Source organism: Haemorhous mexicanus, chromosome 1 (assembly GCF_027477595.1).
Source record: "Haemorhous mexicanus isolate bHaeMex1 chromosome 1, bHaeMex1.pri, whole genome shotgun sequence".
NCBI classification, from domain to species: Eukaryota; Metazoa; Chordata; class Aves; order Passeriformes; family Fringillidae; genus Haemorhous; species Haemorhous mexicanus.
In genome coordinates this window covers 16,125,682-16,140,616 of record NC_082341.1, presented here as the reverse complement: position 1 = coordinate 16,140,616, position 14,935 = coordinate 16,125,682, and the positions used below count along the sequence as shown (strand labels likewise).

At 36.9% G+C, this 14,935-nt stretch overlaps 1 protein-coding gene across 4 annotated transcripts in view; it reads right to left on the bottom strand.

The window, feature by feature from the left end:
* Positions 1-14,935, bottom strand: part of MPP7 (MAGUK p55 scaffold protein 7) — a 147,452-nt gene that overhangs the window by 54,992 nt on the left and 77,525 nt on the right. For 3 of the 4 annotated variants that reach the window (XM_059841146.1, XM_059841161.1, XM_059841154.1), the window contains 2 exons: positions 10,619-10,696; positions 5,617-5,697 (listed from right to left, as the gene is read on the bottom strand). In XM_059841146.1, the coding sequence (XP_059697129.1) occupies positions 5,617-5,697; positions 10,619-10,696 (159 nt within the window). The remainder of the gene's footprint in view (positions 1-5,616; positions 5,698-10,618; positions 10,697-14,935) is intronic. The other variant, XM_059841168.1, reaches the window with a different exon arrangement.

Here is a 14,935-nt window from a genome sequence, read left to right as displayed (position 1 = left end):
AATCTTCATTTGAAAACGAAGAACAAAGTGTCCTGGGCTTCATTATCTGCAGTTTTAGTTTTGTTTAACGCATGGTTCTGTTCTGAAGGAAAGCCAAAGAGGTGAAATTAGATGAAAATATTTACAAATGTAAATTATTTTGTGAAACTGAAAGTCAAGTGTAGCACAAATGAATTGCAAATAAAACAACACGCTTAAGTCCGACTTGTAATTTGCTGGTGTATGCATCTTTGCCATTTGAAAGCAATTAAACCCCCCAACCCCCAACTTAAAATAAAGAATCTGTATTTTGTATGAACAGTAGCATTCCCAGTCATGAAAGTGCAGTTTTCCCTTCACTCTGCAAGTAATCTTAGAGGTAACTTCCAAAATTCTGTTCATTCTATGGAAATAAAAGAGAAGACAAGAAAAATATTGCATGTCCACCTCTTGCTCCCCTCAGCTATAGGTACATTGCCCCAAAGTGACCCAAATACTTTACATTCTTGTGCACCATGAGAGACTGAACTCATTCACAGTCCTGCCGGGTGCCCTGGTTTAGGTGCCTGGTTTATGTTTCAGACTAGCAGCTGGCAAACCTTCCAGCACACATAAACAGAATTTAAACTCCACTGAGAGAGGCAGAACCACCATTGGAGCAGCTTTGTTTCCTCCAGGTCATAAAGGTATAAACATTCTTCTGAGTAGTTTTAGCACAGTGGCATTACCTTTTGAAATAATTATTGTTCTGCCCATTACACCAATGACCACAATGGACGTATTTTATATAATTAAAAACATACTTAATTTACCTTAATAGAGATTAACTTCAATGGTAAATTGCTTATTTTGATATGTAATGATCACAAATGTAATTGCTGATATAAAGGCAAAATTAAACATTATTTAGATCTGACTATGTCCCAAGCCTGCCTCAAAGTTAGGGTAATTGGGATAATATTGTTCAATGGACTAAGAGATGGTTCATTCTTTAACAGTCTTTTTTGTTTACAGCCACAGCAATAAAGCGCCTAAAATGTTAATTCCTATAGTTATTTGTTTCAGTTTTTCTAATAATTTCAAAAATAAATAACAATTATGCTCTTCTGTTATGGCACCATCCCAAAAAGAACACAGCTTTTTCCAGCTTGTTAGAAAAGGAACTGGAACCTAGTTAATCAAGACAGTTTTTAATTAAATGTGGAAAAGAATTTGGAAGCTTTAAAGTCTTTCATTCTTAGCTTGATTATCTGTCATTTGTACATCTCCTTTCTTACAGTGTTCCTCACTGGACTTCTGCCCTGTTATTGACAGAGTTACTCTAGTGACCACTTCACTTCTTCCTATTTCCATTCCTACTAACAGATAAGACTATTTCACTAACTTGCTCACATGTTCATTAAATAGCCAAAATTAAATTCCCTTTTAGGTGTATTTTGTGTTAAATCTTAGTCTTCCAATTAAATGTTCCAATTTACACAATTGCATGACAATGAAAAATATATTGTCTATAGAGAATTAAAAAAAAAAGCTCAGTGCTCTCAACAGCAATACTTCCAGATTCATAAAAACCTTAAATTTTTATAAAGACACATCTCTCAATTGCACTGGTGCCTACCTGATACATCATAATTTTTAATATTTTTGTCACTATTTTCAGAATTCTGTACAACTCTCCTCTTTAAAGACATTCTTTTTTGCTATCACATAAGTTCTGTAAATTTTGCCAAATTATAAATCATTAAAGCTGAGAATACTTATTTCTTTGTGCTATTCATATTTTGTACAAAAGCATTCACAGGAGTGTCCACTCTTAAATCAGAAATACCATTTCTTGATGCATAACCCAACTATATATTCTAGTCTTCATGTTTAAAAACAGCTTAAGACGTTAACATGTCGAAGTTAAAATGATGGTAAACAACCAGAACTAAATGTACTGAAATTTACATTGTTGTGTTTGTGTGTGAGGTGCATGGGCACTTTGTTTCGTTGTTTTTATTAAATTGCAGTGAAATGTATACCTTAAAGATAGAACCTGTATAGGTATATATATTCATGGCCAGGCCAGGCCAGCCTGCAGGCAGTGATGTGTAGCTCCGGTCAGAATGGTGTTTGGACCTAAGCGAGGACATATTTGGGTGATTTGAAACACCAACATATCAGCCTTGAGTCCTCCTGCCCAGCTCTCTGCAAATGTATTTTAGATTTCTGAAAGTGCAGTTTCAGTTTGGTGAAAGGTCTCCTCATCCACACATGAGGAGTGGATGAAGTTAGTATGTCAGTTCAGCCTGGAGGAGACTGAGGGGAGACCTCAGTGAAGTCAACACCTTCCCCATGAGGGGAAGAGGACGGACAGACACTGATCTCATCTCCGTGGCGACCAGTGACAGGATCTGAGGGAATGGCCTGAAGGTGTGGCAGGGGATATTTAGGTTGGATACCAAAGGGTGGCTGGGCACTGGAACAGACTCCCCATGGAAGTGGTCAGAGCACCCGCAGTGACAGCTGACTGTATGTGGTCAATGCTCTCAGGCTCATGGTGTGATTCTTTGTGCAGGGCCAGGAGCTGAACTCTGATGATCCTTGTGGGTCCATTTCAACTCAGGTTATTCTATACTTCTATTTCAAAGAGCTAATTTCTGGTCTGCTTAAAAATAAGATAGAGTATTCAAGTGGATTTAGGTTCTAGGGTATGGAAATACTATTCTGTTTCTTGATATCTTTAACAAGGTAAGGCAAGATTTAAGAATGCAAACCCTAAGTCCTTATTCAGTGCTGGAAATTAAAAATAATAAGCGTGGCTGGCCTGTGTCCACAGGGCTACACAATTATATTTTAAATCCAGAGCGCAAATGAAATGTCTAACACACAGTTAAACAAATCCACTTGATTTCCCAGAGCTACGTGCTCTGTTCTACTTCCAGTGTTCTGTTTTAATCAAAAAGATAAACCACAATCATTATTAGTTCGTTTAATTACGGTAAGTGATGCCACATTTGAGAGCAGGGAAAAAAACCCACTCTGTAACTGGATACTTCATGCAGTTTTTAACAGACTAGAAATGCCCAATTTATTTTTCTTTCCAGAAGAAAATGCACCTGACAAAACCTTGGAATTACTTCTAGGACATTTTGAAAATCTCAGGTCTGATAAATATAACTGCCTCAGAGAAACTACTTTCTTCTTTAGAAAACTTCTCTGTGGATGAAAATGGCAAGCATCACAAACTTGTCAAAGTTTTACTCATCAGATACAAACACTTAGAAATATATTCAAAAAGAATTTTGTAAGAATTTTGTACAGAATCAAAATAATAGGAATATTTAACAAATCAGATATGAAGAGAAACCTCTCCCAGCCTTTTTTTGGCCCATTAACCAAACCTGCAAAGTTATAAATACCTTGCTAGACCTGTCCCCTTACATGTACAGACTTGTGGAGGCAGTGATGTAGTGCAGTAAACTAATCCTAAGCATCCTTCACCATGCCATAAACATTAGAGCAGAGCTGTAGGAAAGTGGAAGCTCGCTTGGCTCCAGCTAACATTGCAGTTATAAATCTGGTCAGGAGAGGAAAGTTTCCCCTGCAAAATAATGTACAGCCACATTAAGTCAATCCCAAATTAAGCCATATATGCTTTTAGATAAAATCTATGGAACACCATTGGAAAAGATAGATCAGTTATCCCAAGTAATTTCAGGTGTGTACACAAGAGCTGTTCTAGCCATCATTTTGTCCCAGGAATCTAGAACAAAACCAAGAAATCCTCTCTAGCCATAAAACTAATAGCAGAGGGCTAGAAAAGTTTATGCAAGATATGGTATAAGTTCAGATACAACTGAAGGGACTAGGACATCTCTAGGGAGGAACTGGAAGTACTGAGTCCCAGAAATGTCCTTCCTTTCCTCTTCTGTCCAAGAGAGAGCAGGGGAGATCAAGAGAAGAATCTCAACTACAACCTCTGACTGAATGCAGCACAGTCACCTGGTAAGTGTGACAGAGGAGGGAGCAGTGGTAATTTATCATCACTCTGAGCCCTGTTTGCCAAGACACGGCAGGGGGAGAAGATAATGGACAAGCAAAATATCTTGCATACTATCAGTTCTTACCCCTACATCACATGAACACCTGCAAGGTGCAACACAAACACCTGCAAGGCCCCTGCAGGGCAAGGAATTGTGTGCCTAGCACAGTATTAGGCAGTCTGGCCATGCAAAGGGCTCGGTACCCTGCAGCTGGGATCTCCCCCTGCAGCCAAGAAAGACATTTGCTAAGTTACTGCAGTTGTTCAATCACATTAACTGCTCTGAGGGGGAGGCACTTGTTTCCCTGAAATCCCACTAAGATTATCACATTGCCTTTCACTGCTACCAAGGAACAGACAGCGAGAGTGAGCGTGTGAGGGAATGAGTGAGAGAAAGCAAGAAAAGCAGAGGAAGAGACACAGTTGCAGCAAAGGAGCTGTCTTCAGGCTCAGCCCACCAAAACTTCAGAAGTATGAAGCACACATGGACAATCACTAAGAAAATACCTACAGTGAAGCTTAGGATCTCTGCAATTTCATGCACCAAAAATTCCTCTTCTAATATATCATTGGTACTACTTACCCCTTCAAAGAAAAAACAGTTTGTCATTTGACAAACTATGGAAAAAGCATCAGTGCAAAAATAGTCTAAAAGCAGGTGTAACTGATCTTTACAATTTTGTAGCACTTTGAAGATACCATAGTTTCTCAGGTTTTGAGATCAGTATTTATACTTAAGATAAAAGAGAAACTGTCTTTAAAGGAGTTCCTTTCCACTCTGCACTTTTCCTTTCAACTTACTAATTGATACATTTAACTACCATTTCAATATGCATCTAAAGCACTACGGTCTTCTTTCTCTTAACAATGGAAAAAATATGATCCTGCACATCAACAATGATACATAGGGGAGGTTCTGACTGGAGAGAAGGATAGTTTTCACTAGGAGGGTAATTAGGAATTGGAAGAGGCCATACAGAAGATCTGTAGAATGTTTGTTCCCAGGCCTTTATTTTCAAGACCCGACAGGAAAAGCCCTCAGCAACCTACTGTGAACTCAGTGTTGACACTGCTTAGGAGCGGCACATTGAACCAGACAACCTCCACCTAACCTCAATGATTCTACAGTCTACTGTCAGACAAAAGGTATCAAATTCCTCAAAAACACCACAAAGAACCACAGGAGTTTTACAGAACGTTTTCAAAATTAGATGTTTTTAAAAACATTATCCATCATGAATTTTGTGCTGAGTACCAGGCTGCACTCTTTATGCATGATGCAGTTCAATCAATGTTATGACTGACAACCTTTTACTAAAAGCACAGTTGTAACAAACTTATGAAGCACATGCATTAAAATATAGCAAAAGAAAAAGAAATAATCTACTTTTTAAAATATCCTTTGCAAATAAGTGATTCCTTTTATAAGTACAAGTAATAGCATAATAATTTACACACAACATTTAATGTGTTTCTTCATCACAGGTATTTCTGATTAACACTACACACATTCTTAAATAGTACTTTTTAAAGCAGACAAACACACAGCCCAAGGAAGCCGATGCACACACCCATGCAGAATGCACTTTGCAGGTGCAACTCATCCTCACCTTGAGATTGGGTTTTGCAAGGAGTTTCAACAGCTCTCTGATCTCACTGCTCAGTGGCTTGCTCTGCAGCTCCTCAGCCAGCTGGGTGGGAGATTGAATCAACACAAAGACCATTAGCAAAGCGTTGTTTTACCCAGTGCATCAGTGACAACCCAGAATCTATCTTGTTCAAGGTTACTGCTTTCCAGCATGTTCAAACAGAAGCCAGCATGAAGGAAAACACCATCAATCACCGTGCTTCTGTTTCTGGCCCTCAGTGGACCAGATTTAAGCCAGGACTTTTGGCTCAGTTTAACACAAGTAATCATTTTTGGCAAGGGTGCAGCCAGATCACATTCTGATTTATAGCAAAGGGGGCAAATCCCAGCACTTCATTTAAGTGAATGGTCCTTTGCGTGCAGACAAAGAACTGCTTGTAAAAATGACTGGATCAAACTTTGACACTGTCTATAAAAAACAGTTTCGAATGAGGTGGTGAAATCCACACTGCTTCCAAAAACCCACAGTAGCTGTGCTGTTTAGGACTGGGATAAGAAAGCAAAGCGCCCCTACAGTGCAAGCAATCTGAACCTTTTATTATGTTTACACATACACTGGAAGGAGCTTGTTAAACGTGAAGCAAGTTAATCATAATATAATTTATAACAGGTCATCAGCAATTCAAGCCTGTAAAATGCACAAACTATGTCCTAACAACAAGATCAGTAATTTATGTTTGGTTATACTACAAAATTGTGGCTTGGTGAACAATAGAGCAGCAGTCTAACTTTTAATCCCATGGCAATTTGGCTCACTTCTTGGGTTCTCTTATCATGCCCTTCTCAACTAATTTGGACCCAAGAGGCATATTTTACTGCAAGATTTTAGACTCAAACTATTTTTCCAGAAGAAGGAAAAGCTAAAATGCATTTCCCAACACTGATCTTTGGTTTAAAATTCTGAAGCTACCTAGCTCATAATGCAAAACGTGATGTCAGATAATCACTTGTTTTCTTTGCATTAAATCAGTATCATAAAAATGTCTCAAAGGAAGATTGGCTATTTGCAGGAAGTCATTTTATTTGTCTAACCTAATTTTAAATTTGTACTTTCATTTTGTATACGTTTTCAAGATAAATGGATGGATGTATATTTTGCATAATTATATATAATAGGCAAATCTATTTGAAGAAGCCATTATAGACATCAGACATGGTTTGAATAACTTTTTTTCTTTTAACTTTCAAATTAACAGAATGTCAAAAATTCATCACCTACCATCCTACAGACTTTTAACTATAATTCATAGCTAAGAACATCCAGCAAGTATCTCAGTGCTAATATTAACAATGTTTGTGTCTGAATACCAAAAGATTAGAAAACAATCTCTGTAGGAAAGGTCAGGATACATATTTTTAGACACAAAGCCAAATATTGAGGTAATCTGACTGCAATTGAGTCTGCATGTTGGAAAAGCCGTGCAAAGCTGAAAATATTCTGTGTTAGGAATGACAGCAGGTCTGTGACATGGGTTACCTTTGGTTCTCTTTTCATTCTTTAGATTATGCTACTCATCACTGGAAAATACAATCTATTAATTTGTGTTTCACTGATGGAGACAAGAAACCACTCAGCAGAATGACCATTTCAGCATTTCTCCCTCAGATTAACTGTGCACAAGTATTAACTCCAGCAGAACTGGTATTGGCTTTGGTGGTAAAAATGAAAATGCACATACATAAGGTTTAGTACAGTGAGAAAAAATACTTAATTACTGTTTAAACAGACATTTTAATCTTACAATTTAGTAAACTTTTTTCAGAGATAAAATAATGTAGAACTTGTTTTCCTTCATGTGATTTATACTGTTTTCCAAATACTTTCATTAAGGTTTCAGGCACATTTAATACCTTGTGATAGAAGAGGAGGAAAACAAAGATTGAAAGACTAAATTGTGTTTTCAGATTAGCAAACAGATACCACTTCAGCTGGTCTAGACTGGATTTTTATTTGCTATTATTGTTGTTGTTGTTTAAGTGCTGAGATTTGAAACACCCACCAGCAGCAGTACATGGCATACTTGGGACACACTGACACAGAGTGATCTCCTCCTATGCTAAAGACTGCAGGAAAAGCTGTCTGAAAACCTCCTCTATGATCTCTTGAGGGAACTCCTCATTTCAACCAGCTCTTTATGAAAAGCTGCCACTAAAGAGAGGGGAAGAAAAGCAAGGGAAAGGGTCAGATGTGGAGTGAGGCTGGTAAGGTGGGGAGCACCAAGGACTGGTCTTTAAAGCTTCTGGAGAAAGTTCTGAAACTTCTTTTGCCAGAACAGTCTTCCTACCAACCTTGAGGCCTTATCTGCTGTATACAGCTATCCTGCCAGTGATATTGTTGTGGTTTAGCAATGGTATTTAGTACTCCCACTAAAACCATGCACCACTTTCCCTTCCCTCTCCAACTGGAGGCACAAATGTAAGATCACAGGATGAGGTAAGAACAATTTAATGGAAATGACAATGAGATAAGACAACATACTATACTGTATGTATATACTATCACTAAATAAGTAATAGCAACAATATTAATAAAAAAAGGTGTAAGAAAAGAAATCATTCATATGGGAAAATTCCCTGATCATAAACAATACCAGATGGCTCTCTCCACCCCCTTTTCTTGACTGGAACAAACCCTTTCTTTCTGGAAGAGAGTCCCTTTCACGAACTCTGAACTGACATGAGGTAGCATGGAATAACCTCTGTGCCCCAACCATGCCCTCTCCCAGCTAGTGCAAAAAATTAACACTGTCCTGGCTAGAACCAAGCAAGATGTTTAGATCATTTGCATGAAATCATTGAGCCCTAAGTTACACACTGCTGCTCCAAAATAAGAGGCAAACAGAATGTGTGATAAATTCTGCCTAAAAGTCCCTAGGGGATAGGAGAGAGAAGGTATGGCAGCTGGGAATATGAAAATGTTTAAAAAAGCCTTGCCATAATTGTTACTTCTAAAACAGCTTTAAAAAATACCACAAGAATAAGAACACACTCCTTGAACAGTTGTATTTATGACAGCAGCACCTCAGATTTGAGTTTAAAATCAAGCAGGAAATATCTACTTGCTAATAAAAATATGGCCTTCTTTAACTATAGAACAGTTATTATCAGTAGGAAGAGAAAACAGTAATTTAAAGCCTATTGAAATGAATGTGTGTTTAATAACACCAACATGCTCTCAAATCCTTGAAGTTGACAACCAGTCAAACAAACAAGCCAAAAAATGAATAGCACTTTAAACCTGAAACTTCATAAGTTTGGGAGTTACAAAGCCCACTGCATGTAATTTTGCTTTCTCAAAATTTACTGATAGCTACCAAAACATAGACAATCCTGCAATGTGCTAGCCTGACTTCAGCCACCAAAGGACATCCTTACCCTATGAGACAGTGCCCATAAAAGCCACAGTTCACTTATAAATAATTAATGAAGAAGCAGCAAGAGCATCTATTAAAAAGAAGCTGTACAGTTGAAGTAGGTAGATGCCTAGACACAATCATGTCCCAACATGTACACTTAAAAATACTACCATATGTACATAATAATGCATTCATAGAGTTAAAAGCCCTAACCTGTCTCATCTGAGGTGTGACAGAGTACTTTCATTTGGAGATTTCCAAAACTATACATTTTAAATGGGTCTGAACTAAGAATGAGATTGCTCAGCATTTCTAAAAGTATCAAAAACTAAGTTATGCATCCAAAAATAAGAAATTATTTTTATTAAGAATTTTATCCCAGAGATCCATTACACAAATATTAGCAAGGATTATTAATATGTCAGCAAGAACTTAATGAAGAGAATTTCAACCAGCTTTCTAATTTTCAAAATTACTATCAACACTATTCAAAGCTATGTGAAGGTTAAAAAAATATTCCCAATATATGCCTGATGTCAAGGCTAATGTATTATTATAGATGGTATGTTACAGGATATAGCTCTCCTCCTACTGAAACATGATTAAATTACCTTGTATCCTTTTTTCAATAGTCTCAAATAAGCCTAATTTAGTTTTTTGTTAAAATGCTACCAATCTCAATTCACAACTTTTACTCGTATGTAAAATTTTAAAACCAAAATCTATTAATTATATAAATAGGTAGTTAAGATTTTAAAACATCTATAAAGTATATGAAGTTTCAAACATGCTGTATTGGAAATGGATCCTAATACATATTGCCTTTTCCAAAAAGCAACCTGACATCATCAATTGCAACAAAGATTTCTGGATTTCACCTAAACCACAGTTTATTAAACATTTCTCTATTCTGGCCTACCTCAGGGTTCAGTCATAGTTTATACAGGTGTGTTCACAATTCATCTGAATCCTAGAATTAACCAAATAGCAAGAAATGGCAGGTTGGATTTTTTTTCTTGAAAATAAAAATTATAGTAACAGGAAATTAACTACTCCATCAATGCTGACCACTTTTACAATTTATTTTTTGGTTATGAAGGTAATTTGGAAAGCTCCAATATCAATAAATCACTACTGTACTTTTTCTTAAATAGTTTTGATTTTTTTCAACAAACCTCCATTGTAGGCATTTCATATGCTTCATTTCTGTAATATTATTTGTCATTTCTCATGTTCTGTCAGCAGTGCTGCTATCTCATTTGTCTTTATTTTTCCAAAGCATTCCTCTTGTCTGTGACTTTCTCAAAACACTAACAGTTGACAGGTTTTCCCCTCCCAGTAGAGTTCCAACCTGTAATTTTTATTGCTTAGTTACTAAAGCAGGACAAGAGGCTACCTAGATGCAATGTTTTTATAACATGCAAGTGAATAAAAATCAAAGTAATATCAGCAACAAGCCCAGTGATGACAGAAGCTTTGGAAACCTTTGCAGCTTCTTATGATTTCAGCTCAGAGGATTACATTCACATGTTTGCACTATGAAGAGTTCTGCTTGCAGACAGTTTTTTGGTAGACTTGGTACCAGTGATCTCAGCAGGGGACACTTACATCATCTGCCAAGGCTGCTGCACCATGGAGTATGGGCATCGGGTTCTGTTTTTCATAATAATGCAGTTTTTCATGAATCTGGAAGACAATAGTACAAAGTGATAAGTTTATTTAGCATCATGAGAAACAGAACAGAATAACCCTGTTGAGTCTGTTGACTGTCTGTAACTAAACATCCTTATAGTAACCTACCGGCAGCAATCATGTAAATGCAATTCATCATCATCCTCTGTTGAAGTGCTAAGAATATGAAATCAGATGGAAAAAATGCTTAGTATGCAGACCAACCCACAGAAAAACTAAACATTTGTGATTTTTCTCTCCTGGCTTTCTCTGTCCATATTTCTAACATATTGCTTCAAGTATCAATTACATTTTATATTGCTGCTGAAAACACAAAGCATAAAGTGTTTATCCCCAAGATGGATATAAAAACCCCCGTAAATTATGATTTATGAAGTGAAATAATACCTTGCCACCCACATCTTGACAGACAACTTGACAGAGCGGCTGCCATCATTAAAATAATTCAGAAACAAGGGCAAAGGAGTGCTAATATTAATTCTAACACATCTGAAAGAAGGAGGCAGTCCTTCAGCAAGTTAAGGTCTTTAATAAATAATTATCAACTTTAGAGATGCACTGTGCTTTGGTTCTTCCTAAAAGGGAAAGGATACACCATTATTTAAACACCACCCTGTTCCCTCCTCCACAAGTTATGCATTTCAAAATTTAGAGGTTTTTTCCAGTATGAATGCTTTTAAAACCCGAAGTATTTTAAGACTTCTAACAAGTTTCTTTGTAGCTATTTCAAAATAGCATAAAAGACTATATTAAATATTTAACTTTATTAACATTATTTTCCTGAAGATACATGGATATACAAATATCAATTAAAATCTAAAAAAAGAAGACAACAGTAGTCTGAACTAATGTAAACATACCCCATTCTAGGATTTTGTGCTTTAGTTCTGCTGCTCTGAAGGAGGCATGAACTCCAGATGGTTGGAGGAGTTGCAGAAAGAGCTAAATCAGGGACTTCTGTGCTTGGCAAGGAGGGGAAAACGAGGCCTGGCAGAGGCCGTGGGGTGTAGAATTTGGCTGGGGACTCCTTCATGTCCTTGGGAAACAGGATCCCCAATGATACCTAGCACTCCCCAACACACTGCTGGGGGAGAGCAGGACAGATGCCAGACAGCATGGACAGATTTAAAGAGCAAGCAAACCACTCTTTGCACATTGAAACTATTCAGTTGACAGATCATGTCCATTTTGCACCAAGTGTTCCCTCCAGCCTTCCCCACTTCTTCCACATTTGCTTTTCTCTGTTTACTTCTCCCCCAGCAGCACTCACTCCTTTCACTGACTAGGACCCCCTCACTCTTTAATTTAAAAGCTCATTCTTTAAGCCCATTCTTTTTAATTTACACTGAACTTTCACAAATATGTCCCTAACAGGATAATGCCATAATGTCAGTGACACTTGTGCTTGCCGGTTTTCTTGTCTTCTGCTGTGCTTCATAACCCTAAGTCCACATCTGTTTTTCCTCATCTAGTCTGTGCATTCTTCGAAGTAAAGAGCACGTTAATACAATATGGCATAGCAAGGTCTAAGTCTTGATTGATTCCTTCATCATTTCTGCAACCTTAACAAGACTATTTCATTGGTTAAAGGATGCTGAAGTTCTGACGTATCATGGTTAAGCATGAAGGCACTACAGTTGCTTAATTTATAACTGTAAAATAATTTGTTCTCATCTGGAAACTACATGGAAAGCACTACTGTCTCCAGAAGATGAATCTGAATTTTACATCGCTTATGTAGACATTGTGTACTCAGCAATTACTTAGAGTAATTCATACTGGATTTCAAAAAACTGTAAGTGACCAGACAACTTCATATTTCTAGCTCACAAAGTAGAGAAACTAAACAAAGCAAGGAGTTACAGCTCCCCGAGTTTGGCAGAAATTTTTGATTTACTTGGACTGTTAACTAGAATAACTAAAAGGCATAGTAAATCAAAAAGTCTCAAAACCATCATTTTTGATTGCTTTGACAACATCTTGATTTTATCCAGATTGAGCTTCTGTCAGCTCTGAAGTTAGAAGCAGTTATCGACATTACCCCCTAGTTTCTCAGAGTAAATAGAAGTGCCACTGCTGATTAAGCTGCTTTTATCCTGGACAACCTGTATATATCTTTAACACTGATATTAATAAAAGGAAAAAGTCAACCAACCAAAAAAAAAAAAAAAAACCAAACAAAAAACAAACCCTGGACATAGCCTTGCTTAACCTATCTTTGAGAAAAATGTTACACAACTGTAAGTTCATGCAACAAAAAAATAGGTTTTCAAGAGGTGGCACAGGGTAACCTGAACTCGTTATTGGCTCTATCTATAGCCAGAAATTGTAGAAATGACTGAAAACAAATTTTTATTTTCCTAAGAGTGGACATTAGATTCCAGTTAAGCATTTACGCCAATCATTAAGATTGTATTTGATTAGGGAGGAGTTGTACAGGGTAACTGTCTAACCAAAAAACCCAGAAGCTAAAAAAGTAAGCAGGAAAATTTAACTGTTACTAGACAGTTCTAGGTATTGGCTTTTGCTACATCAGGTTGAAAATTTTATTAATTTACTGTACTAACACAATGAGTGGCTCTAGGGATAAACATTTCATGGTCTATGGTAACAGACATTGCAACTTCAGCACACTTCCATTTGAGATGCAATACAGAATGGGTTTTTCCCCCAAATATCTGATTTTATTTGACAGTAGTTTGCCCTCTTAGTTGAACCTATTTTTAAAATCAGATCATTAGATGACAACATCTGTCTTTCACATCTTTGTAATTTGAAGGATATACCTACGGAAATTAAAAACCACTGGTCTGTGCACCAGGATGCAATCAATGTGCAATACAGGGATTACCTTTCATATTAGTATAAATTACCACATGCACCATAAAAACAGTTACCTCACACCTCTAACTCCTGTATCAGTAATGAATCCATAATGCATGCAGCACTTTTATACAATATATTGCTGAATGCAGTAAGACAGGAGATTTAGGGCAACTCCATTGATAAAGCAAAAATTTCAGTGAGGCAAAAATGTATTTTCAGACAACTCCTTCCCTCCTTGTGTCTAAAAATGTATTCCAAGATGATTTGTTCCATAATTTCCACCACAGATCACAGCACTGCTGACTGGCCTCTAGTTCTTCATGTTGTATTTTTAGGCCTTTTTTGAAGACAAGTACAGCACTTGCCTTTTCCTACTCACTGGGCACTAGGTCATCTCTGTTGTCTTTCAAGAATGACAGAGCACATTTGCAAGCTCACCTGGTAGCCTTTGAATCTGCCAGACTTCAGGGTGATGAATGACTGTATTTATGATAAACACCTTTAGAGAAACTACTGTGCATGCAGCCATATGCTTTGGCAACCTCTCCACATGCTGTCTTTCAGGTAATTATTTTCCCAAATACGAAATTTTTACATCATGCTAATACATGCACGCCAAGCACTGCACTTCCAAATTTCAAATCTTATACAAGTAGAATTTGAAATCTGAATACCTAGATTAAGTGACTACATTGATGAAGATGAATAATGTCAAGTACCCAAACACAGCAATGAAAAGCAAAACAGGACAAGGTGATGCAAATAGTTTGCCCCTGTATGTTGCAACACCTTTACAAATGTCACTCAATGAAATTCAACTCTAACAGAAGTTAAAACCACTCTGGAACATTTTCAGAGAAGTATGAGAGTGGATTCAAAAGAAGAAGCAAGAGCATTCACCTACTCAAGATAAGATATATCATATTTGTAGCCATGTGTTTGAGTTTCAATCTAAATTCTATTTCATACAAAAGGCAACTTTAGCTTACAGTGCGATACCGGATGCCCACTAACTCTAATACCATTGCCTTATTTCTACTAGAAACTTAAACAGCGTATGGAAAACATAGGACTGTGTTGTGCTTAAAAGTAGGAAATATAGTACATCTGTTTTAAGTTCTTCTGACATTTACATGTAAAGCCTCAATGCTGAAATTCTCTTCACAGATGAGACCAAGTCTGTTAAAGCAAGAATTATATATTGTAAATAAAACATAAAAAGATGTTCTGCTGAACAGATGACTAAGTCATGCAGGTTTTTTTTCATTTGTTTTTTTTATGACTACCTATTCTTTTCACTGAAGAGCAAGAAGATCTATGAGGTTCTGCAAAAACTGACAATATACTCTGAAGTTATGCCCCAAGAGGGAAAAATAATAATTTGCAAATTAATACAATTTTTGGCAC